At 40.2% G+C, this 21635-nt stretch overlaps 1 protein-coding gene across 1 annotated transcript in view; it reads left to right on the top strand.

Annotated features, from left to right (window-relative positions):
• Nucleotides 1-21635, top strand: part of LOC102846030 (putative glycerol kinase 5-like) — a 92212-nt gene that overhangs the window by 57047 nt on the left and 13530 nt on the right. The window contains exons 6-12 of the mRNA XM_006895114.1: nucleotides 199-274; nucleotides 799-860; nucleotides 949-1022; nucleotides 1205-1265; nucleotides 5419-5545; nucleotides 7766-7870; nucleotides 16550-16644. Coding sequence (XP_006895176.1) covers nucleotides 199-274; nucleotides 799-860; nucleotides 949-1022; nucleotides 1205-1265; nucleotides 5419-5545; nucleotides 7766-7870; nucleotides 16550-16644 — 600 coding nt within the window. The remainder of the gene's footprint in view (nucleotides 1-198; nucleotides 275-798; nucleotides 861-948; nucleotides 1023-1204; nucleotides 1266-5418; nucleotides 5546-7765; nucleotides 7871-16549; nucleotides 16645-21635) is intronic.

The raw sequence follows: 21635 nt of genomic DNA, 5'->3' as shown, positions 1-21635 counted from the left end.
TGTCAGTCCATTTTGAGGGTCTTCTTCTCTTTCTCTGTGTCTCCACCTTTCCTGGCATGATGTCTCTCCAACTTTTAAGTCTGTACTAGAAGTCAAACTGTGCTACCCAAATGAGACTAGAATGCATCTGCTATTCTGCATTTAGTCTTCCACTTAATGAACTTTTTGTAAAAGATTTGGTCCCATTATGTTTTCAAGGTGCGAAAGGCTGTTGAAGAAGGGAATTGCTGCTTTGGGACTGTTGATACTTGGTTGTTACATAAACTCACAAAAGGTAAGGATAGCTCTTATCTCAAGAGCCTAAATGTGATAAAAAAGATTAAGGTGAAAAAGTAACAATGCCTTTTCCTATCCTGTGCCTTAGATATACTGCTCTAACAATTGCAATTAAATACTGCTCTAATAATTGCAATTGATTCAGATTCGTGGTTAAAAAAGGGTGGTTGTAAAATTAAAAAGAAATGTGGGATACAGAATGAGTACACAGTCATCAATCCCAGAGTGAGAAGACCTCACTTTGGTACAAAATCTACCGCTTTGCAACTGTTATTACTTCAGACAAACACTTAGGGTATCTGAGACCCTTACTCATTGTGATTGGAAATTTTAAGTAAGGTATGTATAAAAGTGTTTTTAATAAACTAATGGTTCATAAATATTAAATGTAATATTGATTTAGAGACTGCATCAGAAATACACATGTGAGGATGAATTTAGGTTTATGACTAGATTATTAACCAGTAATATAAGTTTCCACACTGCCTGATAATAAATATATCCTTTTCAATGTACACTTAGGTTCTAAATATGCCACAGATTTTTCAAATGCCAGCACTACTGGACTGTTTGACCCTTATGAGGTAAAGAGAGGTTTTGCCCTCCTTTTATTTATGAATTAGCAATTTATTTACTTTGGGTTGGCTTCTCATGACCTGTTTCTATGCTCAGATGTGCTGGAGCAGTTTCATTACCTCCCTGCTTTCGATTCCGCTGTCTCTTCTGCCTCCCGTGAGGGACACGAGGTAATGAGCCTCAGACATAAGGGACACACTTGTCCCCGAATTTATTTTGCCTTGGTAGGGAAAAGAGTTCTATTGCATGTGTGTTTATTATGTAACTTTTAACCTGTGCTAAAAGATATTTGCTCTGAATGTTGGAATGAGTCTTTCTAATGTAATAACTTTTAAACTCATTTGCTTTGAAGCCACCATTTTGGAACAGTGGATGAAGAGATACTTGGTGTACCTATACCCATTGTGGCCTTGGTAAGTAAAAAACGTGAGATTTCTCTTGTTAAAGTATAATGAAATTAATATATATAAATAGCTGGTGGAGATGTCTTAGAAACAAATAAAATGAAAGTATCTTTCCCCCACCCCCCGTCCTTTTTATTTTAAAGAATCTTGTCTGTAGACTTCTAAACATAGAAATGCTTCATAACTCTTTTTTTATTGAGATTTTAATGAAAGTTTATAGAGAACTTGGATTTCCATTCAATCATTGTTGCACATTTTCCTCTCTGCTCCCCCTCCTCCCTAGTTCTCCTTTTTCTTTGGAAAAAAAAATTCTTTCATTGTTACACAATGTGTCCCACACCCCAACCAGTCTACTTTACTATGAAGCTTTTATTCTGGACTCTTGTCATGTCAGTAAATATCTAATCATATATTCCTTTTATACCATCCTCTCCCTTGTATGTTTCAATGCCATGTACATTATTTGTCCCCTCTTTTCTTTGTTTTCCCCAACCCCCATGTCAGTTTTATAACGGTGGCACTATGCAGTATTTGTCTTTTTTTGTGACTGAGATATTCCACTCAGCATAATGTCTTCCATGGTCACCCATTTTGTATAATATTTCATGAATTCCTTGTTTTTCAATGCAGCATAGTATTCCATTGTGTGAATATACCACAGCTTCTCTATCCATTCGTTTGTTGATGGGCAGTTGGGTTGTTTCTAACTCTTTGTTATTGTGAACAAAGCTGCGATAAACATGAGTGTGCATATAACTGCTTGAGTGGCAATTATGGTTTCTTTGGGGTATATTCCCAGTAGTGGTCTTGCTGGGTCAAATGGTATTTCTATTTCCAACTTTTTGAGAAAGCACCATACTGCCTTCCACAGTGGTTGCACCGTTTTACATTCCCACCAACAGTGAATAAGGGTTCCAGTTTCTCCACAACCTTGCCAGCGTTTGTTGTTTTCTGCTCTGTTGAATTTTGCTATTCTGACTGGGGTGGGATGATATCTCATAGTTGTTTTGATTTGCATTTCTCTTAGAGCTAGGGATTTTGAACATTTCTTCATGTGTTTATTCACCATCTGAATGTTTTCTTTGGTGAAATGTCTGTTCAATTGTGTTCATGTGAACCTCCCATCATGTTGACAGCATTTGAAACATTGATCCTCATATTTTAGATTGTGGTTTCTTGTTTTATTCCGGAGACACTAATGCTTCATTTGTTTTATCTGTATTGTTTTGGATTGTTTTTTTTAAGCTCCTCCTGGTTTTTGCTTACAGTGTCCTATAATTCTTTAAGTTTATCTTTCAACAATTGAAAATAGTCAATCATTGTTCTTTTAAGTTCTGTGTTGGAAAGTTTCATCAGACTTTCTGGCTTCAGGAAATCCATTCCATAGACAAATCATAAACAGTGCTAGAGAAGTTTAAAATTAAAAAAAATTGACATTTACATATTATAGAATCTTTAGCCAGCAGTGTCTACTTTAGAAACTTGGATGAAAAAAAATGTTTCTGATATTTAAGGGTCATATCTTGATAATTCTTGTTCTTTCTGGCTGGATGATAGAGTCAGGAATGTGGAGAAAGTCAGAGATTTACGATCTGAAGGAGATGATTGAGAACTACAGGCCCTGTCTTTGATTTCTAGTAGTAGATTCAGTATAAAGCACCTGTTCCTGGATAAATAATCTGTACAGGGGCAAGTTGAAGAGGAACTGAAATATCAAGTTTAAAATCTGTGATCATTTGGAGAGTTTCAGTCTTAGTGTGGAAGATCAAAGACTGTAGCTTTCAGTATAGATTACTTCTCAACATCAAGGAAACAATACCTCTTACCATTGGACCAAGAGGCAACATCAAAATAGAGAAGTTGTCAATAATTTCACTTCACTTGAATTCACAGTGAGCACCCATAGTAACTGCAGGCAAGAAATAAAAAGATTTGTTGCGTTGGGAAAATCCACCGTCAGGGACCTCTCCAGAGTGCGAAAGAACAAGCAGATCAGTTTAACGAGTAAGATGTGCCTGATTCAAGCTGTAATATTCTTAGTTGCTTCCTATACATCTGAAAGTTGGACAAGCATTAAGGATGACAGAAGAACTGATGCCTTTAAATGGCAGTGTTGGAGAAGAGCATCGAGTATATCTTGGACGGGCAAAAGAACAAATAAGTCTATCTTGGAGGAAGTGCCACAAGAGTGCTTCTGAAAGGCAAGGATGGTGAAATTGTTCCCTGTACTTGGGGCACGTTGTTAGAAGGGACAGGTCCTTAGAGAGAGTTGTTAGAAGGGACAGGTCCTTAGAGAGAGAAAGAGATCATGCTGGGAAAATTAGAGGGGCAGCCAAAAAGAGGACGATGCTGAAGGAGATAAGGTGACACAGTGACTGTGACAACATGCTAGAACATATCAGATTGTGGGAACAGGGCAGGGTTCTTACCTATTGTTTGTCAGGTGACTATGAGTCATAAACAACTCGATTTGCACCTAACAACAGTCCTATTCAATTTCAGAGCAGGCTCAAGTTGAGGTGAATATATGACTGCAAGAGTACAGATTAATGAAAAGACTTTTCCTTTAATCAAATTGATTTTTTCCCCTTGGATATAATAGTTCTCTTTCTATCTCCATTTTTGGTGAAACATTCTTCTAGGTTGTGTATCCCGGGTATGTCCACTTGCTATACAGAGGTAACTCGTGGTTGCTGTGAAGCCGAACACTGAGACACTGATGAGTCAAATGTGAGAAGGGTTACCCATGGTGCAAAGTGTTTGGTGGAGCTCCCCGATTAAAACAAGCTTGGAAGCAGGAGTGGCATCTACTTCCACAATAGTTTGCCTCGGGAAACCCTAGAACCTGGAGAAAGGATGAAAGTTATACAGGAGGTGTCCAGGACTTATGTTCATAAGGTCGCTGTGAGTCATCTCAACCTGCACTTAACAACAACATATCTCCATTTACCTTTCGTAATGCTGTACTATTTTATTTTCTGTTAGCATTTCTTTTTATAAAATTTTATTTTAATATTTTAAAAAATAATTTTAATGAACATTTACTGAGATTTTGGATTTCCATTCATTCATTGCTCTCCCCACCCATTTTTTAAAAAAACAAATAAAAAAATAGTACTAGGGATAGACATGGTTTTGACTTAAATCTGCTTATAATTAAGGAACTTTGGTTCATTTGTTTTTCTTCTTCTCTCCTTTTTGCTGACAGCATGCTTCAAGTTTTGGATTCATCCCTGTCTTTCTCCTCCTCTTCCCTTTTCTTTCTTTTTCACTTTACTCTTGCATGGCTTACTGTTCACTACCTATGCTTCTGTCTTAATACCATGAGAAACCTTTTTCACTTGTTTTGCTAAAAACCCACAAACACAACAACAACAAAAAACCCCTTTGGTACCTTTTGTTTATTGGTGCAGCATGCTACAGGCTGAACTGGTAGAGCTCCTTCAAAATTAAAACCAGAAATTTCTTATTAAAAGAGAAATTTTTGTGATCTCTTATTTTGACTGATGAGTACAACCTTTAAGCTGAGAGTGACATTATCCTTCAACACAAATTTCATTTTGATCTTTATATCTTACATTACCCGTTGTTGTTGTTGTTGTTGATTGCAGTTGAGTTGAGCACGACTCATAGTGACCCTATTGCAACTTTGTATAACTATCGTCATTTCTAAAAGTTCATAGAGTTTCCAGAGGCATGTGGTTTAGGAAGTGGATGCCACTCCTGCTTCCAAACCTGTCTTAAACTGGGAGCTCCACCAAACACTGTCCACCATGGGTAACCGGCACACCAGTGGCACAGAGTTCAGCATCACAGCCACTCCAGGTTACCTCAGTCCAGCAAATTGACAGACCAGTGCCACAATCGTGAGAAGAATGCTCCTCTAAATTATAATTACAGTAAGTTACCCACAGAATATTTAAAAGTCACAAAGTAGCTCTCACATTTAATGTGTATTCGATTTGCTTGTTACATTTGTTTGTCCTTCTAGAGAGGCTGTTACTCTGTACTTGTTCAGTGTTCTCCTAGGAGATTTTTAAAGAAAAATAGAAAATGGGGAAAAAAAACACCTATGGGTGAAAATAGAGTAATTGAGGCAGTGTGAAGTCGGGAAATGAGCTGGTGCAAAGGCAGAAGGCCTGACGTTGACTCGTCCCAACAGGTCGCCGACCAGCAAGCAGCCATGTTTGGCGAGTGCTGCTTCCACACAGGAGATGTGAAGTTAACGATGGGAACTGGAACTTTCTTGGACATTAATACTGGCAACAACCCTCAGCAGTCTGTTGGAGGTAAATAGAATTGATACTGCTGATTAGTATTACATCACTGCTTCTGCTAAGGTTTCATTTCTGTGATATTTCAATTATTATTTCTGAGTTCAGAAAAATCTATAATTAACATTTTTTCATTATTCTCCTTTTTTCCTTCACTTTTTTTGGGTAACATTTTATTTAATGTAGTATATGTAGACAGTCCAGAGTGTATGTTTTGTTTTGTCTGGTAATTTCTTGACATTGTATTTTATATAATTAATTACCACTGGTCTGTGACTTATCCTGCCTCATCAAGTCCCCACTGCACCCTTTCTCTTCCTTCACATTCCTCCACCCATCTTGGAAGCAATTAATCTTTTTCCTTTCTATTTTTTTCCCCCATTAAAAGTATAGTAGGGGGACCTTATGTTACAAAAAAATGAGAAATTCAGAAAGAGTAGGTATTTTGGTCAGCTTGCAAAGTATTTATGTATAATACAGATAATGAAAGGAGTAGTGGGGGTGTTGTGTGTTAGGTGTTGTCATTGTTGTGTACTGTAGAGTCAGAACCGACCCATAGGTGACTCTCCAGTGGGTTTTCAGAGAGTTAATTGCACGGGAGGAGATTTCCTATCCTTCTCCCATGGAGCAGCTGGTAGTCTCGAACTATGTGCCTCCAAGGATTGCAGCTCAGCTTTTTGCCACTAGGCCACCAGAGCTCTGTGAACCAGAGCTTTTGATCAGTGGTTCGAGTCCACCAGCTGCTGCAAGGAAGAATAAGGCCAGTCTTCTATTGTAAATGAGCCAGGGCAGTGTGAGGATGACTGAGCCTGACTGCTACTATTTCTGCAAGGGGGAACTGTCCATACTCAGAGCATCCACAACACAAAACCAGCTCCCCTGGGGTCAGACATGCCTCCTCAAGCTCCCACACCAGCTCAGCTCTGTCTCACGTCGGGTCTCTGGCTCCCTGCTGTTTCTCTCCTGTAGGTCTGGCTGGTTCAAGGCACTGAAGGACACATATTGTATTCTTTGCTGCTTCTTCCTTGCTGGTACTAAGATTGCCAAGTTTCTGGCATCAAACCTGCTCGCTTTAAACCTGGTGGCGTGGTGAAACTAGCCAGTCCCCTTGTGGATAGACTTCACATATTCTCTTTGCATATTTTTGCCCGGCCATGTGGCAAAGTCGAAGGCAATGGTCTAGAAAAGCCAGTAGACCCCACTACACCCCACCTGTAAAGATTTCCAGCCTTAAACCCAATGGATCGCTGTGAATAGCAATGAACCTTAAGACTGAGGGTAATATATCTTATTCTTGCTTAAAACACCTTAAATTAATAAAACCCCATTGTCATCAAGTCACTTCCAACTCACAGGGACTGTCTGATAGAGCAGTGCTGAATAGAGGCTGTGCTCTTCACAGATGCCATCAGCCGTGACTTCTTCCTGTGTGTCTGCTTTCGCACTCCAACCGTTGGCCTTTTAGCTCACAGTTGTGGAATCCCACTCATAGAACTACCTCAGCCAAGCTGGGGCCCCCTAGTCTTGGGTTCTGTTCTCCTAGCCTGGGTACTAAGTGATTATTTTGAAAAATCTCCCTCCCCCCCAACCCCACATTCCATCTTCCCTCAAGTTCTTCCTTTTTCCAAATTGAGAAAAATAGGAGCTAAGAAATGTTGGTCACTTTGTGACGTTGTTTCTCTTTAGGAGGGTTTAGAAATGACAGAAAATGATATAGTTGTAGTTTCTCCAGCAAGCCAGTTTCGCAATAACTTTTATTTATCCACAAGTTATTGTTTCTGTGCTTCTTGGGATATAGACCTCCATGCAGCTAACAAAACTTAATATTGTTCCTCAGCTAGGACAGATGCTGTGCTGTAACTTCTTGATATTTTTAATTTCATGCATTTTTCTCCTCTTTTTATTGTGATTTACCTCTATTCTTTGTTCTTCTTTTATTGAATGTTTATAAAGCAAATTGATTTTGCTTTCAGCTATGCATGCACAGTCTGTAACTCCATTTCTTTTCACTTAACTCTCTGAGGCAGATGTTTTATATTTGTGGAAACTGAAGCTAAGTGGTTAAGAACTTCTAAGGCGATAGCTACTCAATGTCAGGGAGCTGGAATTTGAACTTAGGCATTCTGACTTCAGAGCTGCTTTGCTGTGTCTTGATTTAATCCGATTGTGGCACTGTAGAAGTCTCTGTAGGGGCTTATGTATTTATGGTGTGATTTCCTTTGCCTTTTTTTTAAGGTTTTTATCCCCTGATTGGATGGAAGATTGGACAAGAAGTTGTGTGTTTAGCTGAAGGGAATGCAGGAGACACGGGAACTGCCATAAAATGGGCACAGCAGTTAAGTAAGTCCTCCTCTAACCAGATTTCACAAAGCAGAGCTTAAAGAATTCAAGAATGCTGCCTGGCCCTAGATCAGTAGAGAACTAATGGGTTAGTCAAATAAGCATGTAATGACTTATGATAAAAGAAAAGATTCAAAACAAAAATTAGAACAGATTTAAAAAATTGTGCTAGCATATTTTTCTGATATTTTGTTATTAGGTGCCATCAAGTCAAGTGCGACTCATAATGACCCTCTGAACAGCATATCTGAACCCCATTCTATCCTCTGAGCTCTTCACACTTTCTGAGACACTTGAGCCCATTGCAGCAGTCACTGTGTCAATCTATCTGGTTGAGGGTCTTCATCTCCCTCACCTACCCTCTACTCTTCCAAGCATCATGTCCCTCTCCAAGGAATAGACCCTCCTTGCAACATGACTGATGTATTGTTCTTAGGTGCTGTCAAGATAAAAGGCTAAATTTTTAAGGCCAAGAACCTTTGTTGTTGTAGGTGTTTGGTGCTATCCAGTCAACTACAGCTCATTGTGACCTTTGTGAATAACAAATCCGATTCAGAACCTTGCCATGTCCTGTGTCATCCGTACAATCTCCATCATGTTTGAACCTATTGCTGCAGTCACTGTGTCATAAAATACCAGCATGTATAAGAAAATACATGCCATAAGAAAAGTGGTAAAATTGGTAACAAAAAAAAGTGATAAAATTAGTTTTTAAAAAATCCCATCTTCAGCATGTCAGAAGAAAAGTGAAAAGTGGGCAGAGTTTAGGACAGATATTTCATAAAGGAAATGAGATGGCCACTGGGAAATGCTGCTCAGACTCCATAATCAAATAAAAACACATTTAAACAAAATACAGGTGTTTACGGTCTGCTGTCAAGGAGGAACAAGCTGCATGATGTTGGTGGGAATACAGAGAGAAATGTTGCCTTGTTTTCCCTTGGAATGCAAGTTACTCAGAGTGGCTGTTCTGGAGGACAGTTCAACTTCACACATCATATTAAAAACTGATCCTTTCCTCCTGCTCTTTATTTGCTAACAGAGTAATTGTATAGTGTGCAAGGATATGAGCCCACATCCATGTGTTTAATACAGTAATTGAAAGCAAGTTCCTCTCTAATGATAAACATGGAGTAAATAAATGTCAGACAGTGCATTCACGCAGAGGGTAGTCATTTAAAAATAACAGTGCCATTGCATTCTCTTACTGACATGGAGCATTGCCCATGATACATTAAGGAGGGAGTGATGCAATTACAGAAAAGCAGGTATAAATTCTTTTCCCCCGTTAAAATACTGCTTTAGTAAGTAAGAAATAATTCATGTGAGAGACACTGGTGGCATAGCCCTTACGGAGTTGCAGTGGTGACCCAGAGGCCAGGCGTGTTTGGCATTTGCAGTCACCAGCAGCTCCAGGGGAGGAAGATGAACATTCTCCTCCCATGTGATTTGTAGCCTCTGAAAACCCACTGCAGGGTCAACTGTGTGTCAGTTGCAACATGAAGGCAGTTGAGTAGAGAGAGAATCTATATGCCGTGCAATTCATTCATTTAAAGTCTACAGTTAATTAGGAGGTCTTTGGGCTTTGTTTTTTCAGTGTACTCACAGGATTTTGGAACCATCATCACAATCTAATTTTATTAGACTAAGGTGTGCCTGACTCAATATGGATTGAGGCTTAATGTCAAGAAGACAAAGATTCTCACCACTAGACCAATTGGCAGTGTCAGGATGGATGGTGAAGAGATTGAGATTGTTCACAGCTTCAGTTTGCTTGGCTCCACAGTCAACAGTCTCGGCACCAGCAGCCAGAAAATTAAAAGACGTATTGCGATGGAAAAGTCTGCTCTTAGGTACCTCTCCAAAGTACTGAAGAGCAATGGTGTCTCTCTGGAGACTAAGGTGCGTCTGATACAGGCCATGGTCTTTGCTATCACTTGTTATACATCAGAGAGTTGGACAATGACTAGGAAGGATAGAAGGAGAATTGATGCCTTTGAGCTGTGGTGCTGGAGAAGAGTATTGACGGTACCGTGGACTGCCAGGAAAACAAACAGATTCATCCTGGAAAGGGTTAAACCAGGCAGCTCCTTGGAGGCAAGGATTCTGAGGCTTTGTCTAACATACTTTGGACATGCTGTAAGGAGGGACCTTAGAGAGGGACATCATGCTTGGTAGGGTGGAGGGACAGTGCAGCAGGGGAAGGCCCTCTATGAGGTGGATTGATTCAGTGACTGGGGTAATCGGGATGGATGTATCAGAGACGGTGCAATTGGCACAGGACAGAGCAGAGTTTAGGGCTGTCATAGGGTCAGTATGAGTCGCAAGTGACTCGACGGCACATAACAACAACAACAACAACAAGGTGTGCCTGATCTAGGCCATGGTCTTTCAGGTACTTGATATGTCAGTGACTAGGAATGATAGAAGGAGAGTTGATGCCTTTGAGCTGTGGTGCTGGAGAAGAGTACTGAGTATACCATGGACTGCCAGGAGAACAAACAAGTTCATCCTGGAGAGGCTAAAGCCAGGCTGCTCCTTGGAGGCAAGAATTCTGAACATACTTTGGACATGTTGCAAGGAGGGACCAGTCCTTGGAGAGGGACATCATACTTGGGAGGGTGAAGGGATGGCACAGAAGAGGAAGATCTTCGATGAAATTAATTGACTCAGTGACTGGGGTAATAGGTGTAATAGGTGTGTCAGAGATGATGAAATTAGCTCAGGATAGAGCAAGGTTCAGAGCTGTTGTACATAGTCGCCAGTGACTCAATGGCATATAACAACAATGACCATTCATTCTTACTCTTCTAAACCCCCTAACCTTAAACTACCACTGATCTACTATCAGTCTCTAGATTTGTCTGTTTTGCAAATGTCATATGAACAAACTCATACAATATGTGGTTTTTCAATGTTGACCTTTTTCACTTAGTATAATATTTAAAGTTTGCCTGTATTGTATAATATATCACTGTTTCATTTCTCCATGTTGCTTAATCATATTCTATTGCATGGATATACCACAGTTTATCTGTTCATCAGTTAGTGGACATTAACAAATATTACAGTGTTCAGTATCCACTTAGAACTGGACTAGATACTAAGGGACACCAATGAGTACACACTCTTATCCATTGAGACTGTTATCTAGTTTGGAAGCAGGAGTGGCATCCACTTCCTAAATAAAATGCCTCTGGAAACTCTCTGAACTTGAATAAATGTCGATTGTTGTAGAGGGGCTTCAGTCCTTTTGTTCATGGGGTTGCTATGAGTCGTGCTCAACTTAAAGGCAGTCAACAACAACAACAACATTGCATGACCAGGATTTTGGGTGTTGGGGTTTTTTTCCTTTCTTTTTATTAATTTTAATGAAAGTTTACAGAGACTTTGGATTTCCATTCATTCATTGTTGCACTTTTCTCCCCTCCCAACCCTCTCCCCCAGTACACTACCCTCTTGGAAAAGTAAAAGAAAAATTCTTTCATTGTTTTACAGTCCCTCCCCCAAGGTCCACTCCACTATGCAGCCTTTGCTCTGGACTCCTGTCATGATAAAGATACCTAATCACATCTCCCTTTTAAACAGTTTTCTCCCTCATCTGTTGCAATGCAGAATACATTATTAAACCCATCTTTCTCAGTCTACCCCCAAACCCGATGTCAGTCCTGTTTTACAGTAGTGGCACCATGCAGTATTTGTCCTTTTGTGACTGAGATACTTCACTCAGCACAATGTCCTCCAGCGTCACCCATTTTGAATAATTTTGCATGAGTTCCTTGTTTTTCAATGCAGCATAGTATTCCATTGTGTGAATATACCAGAGCTTCACTATCCATTCGTTTGTTGATGGGCATTTAGGTTGTTCCCAACTCCTTGCTATTATGAACAAAGATGCAGTAAACATGGGTGTGCATATATCTGCTTGGATATCAGTTATGGTCTCTTCAGGGTATGTTCCCAGTAGTGGAATTGCTGGGTCAAATGGTATCTCTATTTGCAACTTTTTGAGAAAGTGCCATGCCGCCTTCCACAGTGGTTGCACCATTTTACACTCCCACCAACAGTGAATAAGGGTTCCAGTTTCTCTACAACCTCACCAGCATTTGTTGCTTGCTGTTCTGTTAAATTTTGCTATTCTGACTGGGGTGAGATGATATCTCATAGTTGTTTTGATTCGCATCTCTCTTAGAGCTAGGGATTTAGAACATTTCTTCATGTGTTTTTTTCCATCTGAATGTCTTTTTTGGTGAAGTTGTTTTGTTTTTTAAAACTGTTAGTATTAAATGATGAGAAGGAGAAATGGCAGTAGTATGCAAAACTAGGGGGAATAAAACCAATAAGGAACCCCAAACTAGTTGCTTTTTAGTCAATTCTGAGTCATGAGGATCCCATTTATATAGAGTAGAACTGTGCTCTCGTGAGTTTTCAGAAACAGGTCACCCTTCTGGGTGATTTTGCACTGCCAACCTATTACATGGCCATTTGAGCCACCCAGGGACTCCTGGAAACTCAGAGTGCTTCTGGAAACTCAGAGTGCTTCTTTTAAGAAGTGCTGTATCAGCGGAGCCTTGAGTGAACAATAAAAGTAATTTGGAAGATGGAGAGGCATTGAAACAAGAAAGCTTCAAGCAAAGAGGACCTATGTGTGAGATCTGGCTGGGAAGATCAAGGTCAAAGAATGCTATTCCTTCTCTATAGTCAAGGCATTTCCCGTCTCTGCTGTCCTCCAGTAACAAGGGTCAGGGGACCACTTTTCCTTAGCAAGATAACTTTTAATCGCTGCATATGATATGTGCCTGCTCGAGGCAATCCCCAGAAGACTTCCTGTGCACACTTAAAATTATCCAGCACCTTTGTTTACTAGAAATACAGGAAACTGGTTCCATGTCTTTGGATGCCATCCCAAGAGAGATGCAGTCTCTCATTAGAGATGACATAAACATTCTCTTATTTATGTATTGATTTTAGGTGGTGATAAGTAGTTAAGTATTACTGATAGTAAGTAGGATTCAGAGAAGATGCTAATCTGAGTATAGTTCATGGCCCTGGCTCCCTCTTCTTCCTGCTGGGGTGGTAGATACAACCTCAGGTTCTCATGGACACTGTGAAGACTATAAGGGACACCATCTGGGTTCTTGATGAAAATACCGAGATAGCAAGAACCCTATAAGTAATCTCTTGGGGACTTGCCTGCTAGTCTGTCTGCTGTCCCTCCAGCATGTCGAGAAGAAGGAGCTAGAATGGTCCCTGTCATGTGCAGTACCAGAAAGCACATTAATTGTGCTGTGCGTGAACAGCTCCGCTTCTAAGCTGAGGGGAAACCCTAATTATCTATGCTCACATGTAGAGGAACCTGAGTTACGTGAACTTCCTCCCTCCTTAACTGTTACTATATACCATTCCCACAGCCTTGGCTGGAAATATGAAGGGAGGATAAAATATTTAAGAGCACATCATTCCTAAAAGGAAGGTAGCCAAACTGAACAAACTATAAGTGACTCCTGTAGATGCAGACAGAAATATAGAAGAAATAGACAATGAAAAAGAAAAGCCAAAAATATTTGGTAAAAAAACTGTTGCAAAGAAATATTTAGAGAACTTTTAGGAACAGAAAGTATAAAAAAATATTAAAAGTAGGATGGAAAATTCTGAAAAGTAAAGTGAGGATCAGAAAGAATTTAAAAATGAAAAGAAATGAAATTAGAACCAAAGGGTAAGAAGTACAGAGAATGACATAACTCAGTCACAAAAGGACAACTGTCATATAAGTTATAAAAGGCTACGGAAAGGTTTACATAGAATATAAGCAATCTTGGAGGTTTAATAGGGATTGGAAGAGAAGGAGAAGGGAGTAAAAGTTAATAAATATCTAAGTTCGGTAAAGGGAAAGGCAGCATATGATAAGAGTTTGTTAGGACATGGTAATAAATTAATCACTCTGCATGGTTCAAAATCAAGAAAGGAGTGCTTAAAAAATGCATCCTTTCTCCAGACCTTTTTAATCTGTGTAAATAGATCATTTTGGAGGCTTGGCTCTCTGTGGAGGAATGTGGCATCAGGATTGGAGGTATACTCATGAATAACTTACATTATGCAGATGACACAACCCTGCTTGCTGAACCTGAGGACCTGAAGCGTTTGCTGAAGGCGGCCAAGGACTGCAGTCTCAAGTATGGATTTAAGCTCAACATAAAAAAAACAACAACAAAGATTCTCACCACTAGACCAGTTAGCAGCATCATGATAGATGGAGAAGAGATTGAGATTGTTAACAGTTTCCTCTTACTCAGTTCCATGATCAGTACTCTTGGCACCAGCAGGTAGGAAATCAAAAGATGAGTTGAATTGGGAAAGTCTGCTGTCAGGGGCCTCTCCAGAGCTCTGAAGAGTAACAGTGTCAAAATAAGGACTAAGATGTGCCTGATCAATGTCGTGGTATTCACAGTTATTTGCTGTGCATTAGAGAGCTGGACAGTGACTAAGGATGACAGAAGAATTGATGCCTTTGAGTTGTACTGCTAGAGAACAGTATTAAACATACCATGGACTGACTGCCAAGACAATAAACACGGCTGTCTTGGAGAGGGTGAAACCAGGTTTCTCCTTGGAGTCTAGAATGTTGAAACTCCATCTCTTATACTTAGGGAATTTTGTCAAGAAGTACTAGTCCTTGGAGAAGGACATGATGCTTGGAAGGCTAGAGGGTCAGCACAGGAGAGGAAGCTCCTAGATGAGATGGGCTGATACAGTGACTGTGATAATGGGAGTAGGTGTGTCAGAGACTGAGATTGGCTCAGGGTAAGGTAGGGTTCAGAGCTTTGTTTGTAGGATCATTATGAGTCGTAGATAACTTAGTGATACATAAAAACAATGTTATACATAAAATGTCAATAATTGAATAAATCAATATGATTTGTAAACATTCACTGAATAAGAATAAAAAAGATAGGGAGAAGAGAACAGCAATGAAGTAGGTAAATAAGTGCCTTTTCCAGAATGTTATTTTACCAAAAAGTGGGAAACTAATAAATTGAAATATAGTAATGGAAGAAATAATTGAAAACAGACTTCTTTAAGGGGAAGAAAAAGTTGAGTTTTTAGACTGAAATGATTGACAAGTATCAGGCAGAGATTGCCCCCCTGCCCCAGAAAAAAGCCCCAAGACACACGTGTAGTTATTCCAGATGAATTGTCTAAATATCACTGTTAAAGGAAAGCTCTGAAACAGGAAGAGAGTTTATTTATAAAGGAAAAAATACCAGACTGGCATAGAAGTAAATTTGTAACATTTGCAAAGTGGAACAGCATGTACTCACTACAGGGACAAAAAACAGGGAACCAGGTCCCAGTGCAAAGATGTAATTGATAAGGAAAACAAAGAGGCACTTATTAGCTACACTAAGACATGCTCTGTGTGTGTGTGTGTGTGTGTGTGTGTGTGTGTATATTTTTTAAAAAAAGAATTTTAATGAACGTTTACTGAGACTTTGGATTTCTATTCATTCATAGTTGCACATTTTCCTCCTTGCCCACCCCTTGCCCCCAGTTTGCTTTTCTCTTTGAAAAGTAAAAAAAAAACACAACACCTAAACAAATTATTTCATTGTTATACAATCCCCACCCCCCAGCCTCACCCCCACCCCCAGTTCACTCCACTATGCAGCTTTTATTCTGGGCTTTTGTCATGACAGTAATATCTAATCATATATTCCTCCTAAACAGTTCTCTCCCTCATCTGTTTCAATGCAGTATACATTATTTATCCCCTCTTAGTTTCCCCCCAACTCTGATGTCAGTTCTGTTTTACAACAGTGGCGCTATACAATATTTATCCTTTTGTTACTGAGATATTTCACTCAGCATAACATCCTCCAAGGTCACTCATTTTTTATAATATTTCACGAGTCCCTTGTCTTTCAATGCTGCATAATATTCCCTTTTTTTTTTAATATACCACAGCTTCTGTAGCCATTCATTTCTTGATGGGCACTTGGGTTGTTTCCAACTCCTTGCTATTGTGAACAAAGCAGCAGTAAACATGGGTGAGCACATACCTTCTTGGGTGGCACATGGTGTTCTGTCAGCTTCTTGAATTGGAGCTTTCGCATTATTGCTCCATAAACTTCCTGCTTTAGTCACTTGTTCATTTTAAGAATGACAGATGATAGGGGAGCTCTGATGGCCTGGTGGCAAGAAGCTGCATTGCAATCCCAGAGGCGCATGGTTCGAATCCACCAGATGCTCTGCTGGGAAAGGAGGGACAATCTCCTCCTGTACCAGTCAGATCTGATTTGATGGTACACATACACACAAATAATAAAAATAAAAAAATTTTTTAAAATTTGATATTAAAGAAAAAAAAGAATGACAGATGATAGGATAAAACCAACTTATGGCTCTACAAAGACAGTAATGTTTGTGGTGACTGCCACACAAGGGTCTTTGTCTTCTTTCTGGTCTTGGTCACCATGTTAATTCCAAAGTCACTCAGGAATTCAACTGTTAATATATCAAAGATACTACTGAAATGATTTTACTTGTTGTCTTTTGGAAAAGAGAAATCTTATCGAGGTATTTCTTTTAATTGCACAGACATCTTGGAATAATTTCACATTCCCATGGAGGAATAGTAATCATGCATCAGCGTTTTGTTTACCCTTGCTTCTGTCTTTGCAGATCTTTTCACAGATGCTGCTGAGACTGAAGGAATGGCCAAAAGTTTAGAAGATTCTCAAGGAGTTTATTTTGTTCCTTCATTTAGTGGACTGCAGGTAAGCAACAATACCAGTGTCAGTGGCAACTTTGCTTGGCAACTCTATTTTTAACTTCTCCATCCCCTTTCAGGCCCATAAAAAATGTGAGATAAGGTTAGTTAAGAAAAAGACCAAAGTGGTGTTCAAGCCCCAGATATTAGACAAACCTAATGTAGATGTGAGGGCTTTATTTGTTTGTTTGTTTGTTTGATCCTGGTAACAGAATGGACCTGTCTTGCTGTGGTGGCAACTTGGCAGCTACATACCAGTCATCTCCCAAGGGTAAAATGAAACTCTTACCTCCAAACCTTAAATATTTTACTGATCCTAAGCCACTTAGAAAATAGGAAATCACTTCTTAGCTTCTCATGGCAGCAACTGGAGAGAATGGGAGAGTGGAGAAGTTAGAGGAGAGCAGCCTTAGATCAGAGAGGACAGGCTCCTGATAGCTTCGAATTCTTGAGAATTGACTAAGAGAGGAACCAGAAGTGCTTTGAGGTGAATGGGGAAGGTCTAGGAGAGATTCTATGGGAACAGAAAGAGTAGCCTGGGCCTTGGGGCCATACTTTGAGGATGGCATCAATTAAATGGTACATCTGCTGTGGCTTTGCTGTAAAACAGCTTGGGGTGGGGGGAATTTAAAAACAAGAAAAAAAAATGTGTAGTTTGGGAAGCAAGGTACCAAACTAGAGTGGGTCTGACTATTCAAGGCAAGACTCAGTGATCATTTACTTGAGTGTTCAAGTTACTGCAGTGATGACAGGCATGAGATGAATAGAACCAAGTGTCAGTCTTCAGAGGCGGATGACTCATACGCTAATAAAGGTGATACCTTTCCAGTGAGTGAGCAAGCTTGCTTACGTTTACCTTTAGAGGAGGTGGCTAGTTACCCACTCCTGAGTTACTGGGATTGGAAAAGGCCTTGGCAGCTGAATTAGCTGAATTAACTTTTAGGTTTTTTAATTTTTAAATATTCCCCCTACTTCTCTCTGTGGCTCTGCTTTTCCCTTCTCTTTGTTAGCTATGCCCTGTATTCTTCGCTATTCTTAACTTCTTAATTGTTTTAGTTTTCCTTGCTAAGGCATTGGTGACCAAATGATAAGATTATTTTTTAAAGAAAATTTTTACTTTATACTTATTTACTTACAAAATTCATGTACATTGTTTTTCTTATTGGATCTTTACCATTTGTTTTACCCACACCCCTCCCTCCACTCATCAAACTGTGCAACCCTGTGATTGATGGTAGGATTCTTCCCTTCCACATGGAGGACATGCGTTCCGGTTCCAGCCAGCTCACGTGATGCATAGTCACCACTAGTCTAGCTGTGGACATTTGCATGTTGCTTTGGTGTTGAATAAATTTCAGTGGAGCTTTTTGACTCAACCAACCTAGAAATAAAGGAGTGGTGATCTGCTTCTGAGAGTCGTCCAGTGCAAACTCTGTTGGTCACAGTGTCCCAGTCCCATTGTCCTGAGGTCACTATGAATTGGGACCAACTCAGTGGCAGCTGATGCCATTTTCCTTGTATACTCTGCTCCCTCACAACTTCAAAACATTTGCAGGTGTCCTCCAGCTGCAACATCCTTTTTGCTTCAGTTCTTCCCATTGGTGGCTTTTATTTTCGCCCTCTTTTCCCAGTTAGGATTTCTTGAAGGAATCTGGTTAGACCACCTTTTCTTTTGAAGCTCTTGCCAGGTGGTGTTGAGTCAGTGTGCTCGTCACATACTTGTGATGGTGGAAGTAGGACTAGAGCAGAAACACAGCTGCTTTGGACAAGAGAGCCTGTGGATTCAGGCTGTTTCCTTGAGAAGAGATGTAGCTGGAAATTATTATGACTCCTGTCTTTGGTTCGGGAGAGGTGGACATCTGAAATGTGGAAAGATAAAGAGATATAGCATGATGCTCTTGTAAACTCTTAAGGCAAATGTGTTAAGAGGGAAATGTCTTCTAATGGTAGATGCCTAGTGGCTAGATGTGATCATGGAAAGTTAGGAGTGAACTATCTCAGTCACAAAAGGACAAATGTTGCATAACACCACTGTTATAAAACAGGACTGATGTGGGATTTGGGGGGATTAATAACATATTGTATTGAAACAGATGAGGGAAAGAACTGTTTAAAAGAAATATATGATTAGGTATTATTTATATGATAAGAGCTTCATAGCAAAATGGACTACGGTGTAGGGGGAAGGAAATTGTGCAACAATGGAAGTTTGTTTTTGGGTTTTTTTTTTAAAAGAGAAAAGCAAACTGGGGAGGTGAGAAGGGAGGAAAATATGCAACAATGAATAAATGGAAATTCAAGTTCTCAATAAAATTTCATTAAAATATCAATTAAAATTTAAAAAAGAAAAGTTAGGACAATGTTCTTCAAGTCTTTATGGAAGGAAACATGAGATACCTTCACTGAATAGCTACCTCGGAACCACATGCAGGTTTATTCTAGTGACCACAGTGTAAATAGAAGGCAAGTTAAGGAAGAGGATGAGGGAATTAGGGAAGTTGTTCATAGGAACAAGAGTTCAAAGGGTGTAGGGAGGCGGTTGTGAGGAAATTTATGACTAGGAAAGGAATTAAAATAATGCCTGTTACAGCTATGGGAGCTCTGGTGGCCTAGTGGCAGGAATCTGTGCTGCAATCCCAAAGGCACGTGGTTCCTCCTGTGTGATTCACTGCCTCTGAAAACCCACCAGAGGGTCAGCTATGAGTCTTTTCTGACTCTATGATACAAAACAACAACATGACAGCTAAACTTTGAGTATTTACTATGTGTCAAGCACTGTCCCAAATGAATTTTAATAGTTATTATGATACTGTGTTTGTGAAGAAAGTTCACACAGCAAAGTAGGGTCTATTACAGTTTCTGTGGTTATTCAGAGGCACGGCTTACATTTTTCAGTGTGTCAGCTTTCTCTTTATTTCCTTTTTGGTGGTTCCATTTCCTAATTTAATTGCCTTGGTCCCTTAAATTCTCAGCTATACTTTTGTCTCGCATGTTGTTGTTGTTAGGTGCTGTCGTGTCGTAAACGACTCATAGTGACCCTATGAACGAAAGGCCTGAGCACTGTTCATACATAGAATTTCTGGAGGCAAGCCATTTTGGAAGTGGATGCCGCTCCTGCTTCCAGGCTTGTTTTAATTGGGAAGCTGCAGCAAACACTGTTCACCATGGGTGACCATTGCCACGTTTGGCACATCAGTGTCCCAGTGTTCAGCATCACAGCGACCACGAGTTACCTCTGTACATCAATGCACAGACCAGCGCTAGACCACCTAGAAGAATGTCTCACATAGCCGACCTTTTAAAGGAGCGTGGTATTCATAGATGCTGTTATTTGTGTTAATGAATCTGTCTGCCCTTTGCCATCCTCCCCATTGAGCTCCAGCTCATTGTTAACGTCAGCATCAGTCCATCTGGTTGAGAGTCATCTTCTCCTTCTCTGCCCCTCCACCTTTCCCAGCAGGATGTATTTTTCCAGTGACTGGTCCCTCTTGACTATATGCCCCAAAGTGAGGCAAGTTTTGCTGCCCTCACTTCTGAGGCACATGCTGGTTGCTCTTCTTCCATAACAGAACTGTCGGTTCTATTGGCAGTCCTTGGATAATCAGTAACCTTCTCCAGCACCTCAGCTCACATCTATTCTTCTGTCATCATTTTTCATTGTCCAGCTTTCAAATGCATGACTGTAGACGTGCTTATAATTGAACAGTAACACCGCGGAGGTATTTATTTCCTAGAACTGTCAGTCATAGAAGATCATAAAGGTACTGTCTGCCAAGGGAGAAAGTTCAGAAGGCAGCAAGAGAGAAGATGGAAGGAAAAAGGCAAATGAGAATCGCAAGGAAGAAGTGGGACTAACTTATGCCATCAAATAAAATCTGTTCAATGATTAGGTTCAGTCCATAGCTCACTCAAAGCACACACACAACTCAAACAAAAACAAAACAAAAATAAAGTTCTTATCCTAGAACTTCAGAGAGCATGGCTCTGCAGACAGTCTGAATTTCTACTTAACATTCAACAGAAATGGGAGAAAATAAGTTTCTGCTCTTAGAAGCTAAAGAAGATCTAAAAAAGAAATGCAGCAAGTGTTCCTTAGTAGCAGCGTTGGGAAGACTTCGTCTCATGTTCTCTGGACATGCTATGAAGAGAGATGTCCTAGCAGTGGGGGCCTGTGGCCAGGGTTGGTGGTGAGACCAGTGCTGGGCTCCAGCTCCCCTTTTCCCTCCATGGTTTCTCTCCACTCCAGAGGCTCTGCTTGCGCAGCGCCCACCGCCCAGGAACACACAACTGGACGCAGCCACCAGCACCCCGCTTCCAGCAGCCTTCGCTGTGCAGGCTGGACACCACTCCCCTTCTACTCCCTCCATAGAAAGTAAAGTTTGAAGAGGGGGAGAAGAGGGGCACCCTGGACAGAAGGATCCACCTGGAGCTGAGAAACTAGACCCTGGCAGCTCTCCGAGAACTTGTCCTGGACAACTGCAAGTCAAATGATGGGAAAACGGAGGATTTAACAGCTGAATTTATGAATTTAGAGTTCCTCAGTTTAATAGATGTAGGCTTGATTTCATTTTCAAATCTCCCCAAATTACCAAAATTGAAAAAGCTTAAGCACAGAGAAAATAGAATCTTTGGAAGTCTGGACATGTTAGCAGAAAAACTGATATCAGCACCTTGGGAAAAAAAAATAGGAGAATCTGAAACGCCTGGATCTGTTTAACTGGGAGGTTACCAACTTGAATGATGACCCGGAGAGCATCTTCAAGCTCCTATCCCAGCTGACCTACCTGGATGCCTATGACCAAGGGGACAAGAAACCCCTGACTCAGATGCTGAGGTGAATGGTGGATGATGAAGAGGAGGATGAAGAAGAGCATGATTTTTATTAAGAGGATGATTTTTATGAAGAAGATGAAGATGAAGACGAAGATGTAGAAGGGGAAGAAGATGAAGATGACAACTATGAGATATCATCTCACCCCAGTCAGAATAGCAAAATTT

This window comes from Elephantulus edwardii, unplaced genomic scaffold (genome assembly GCF_000299155.1).
Source record: "Elephantulus edwardii isolate Elephantulus edwardi_28Jun2011 unplaced genomic scaffold, EleEdw1.0 scaffold00158, whole genome shotgun sequence".
NCBI lineage: Eukaryota > Metazoa > Chordata > Mammalia > Macroscelidea > Macroscelididae > Elephantulus > Elephantulus edwardii.
The sequence above is the reverse complement of the archived record's forward strand: the minus strand, read 5'-3'. Positions and strand labels throughout refer to the sequence as shown.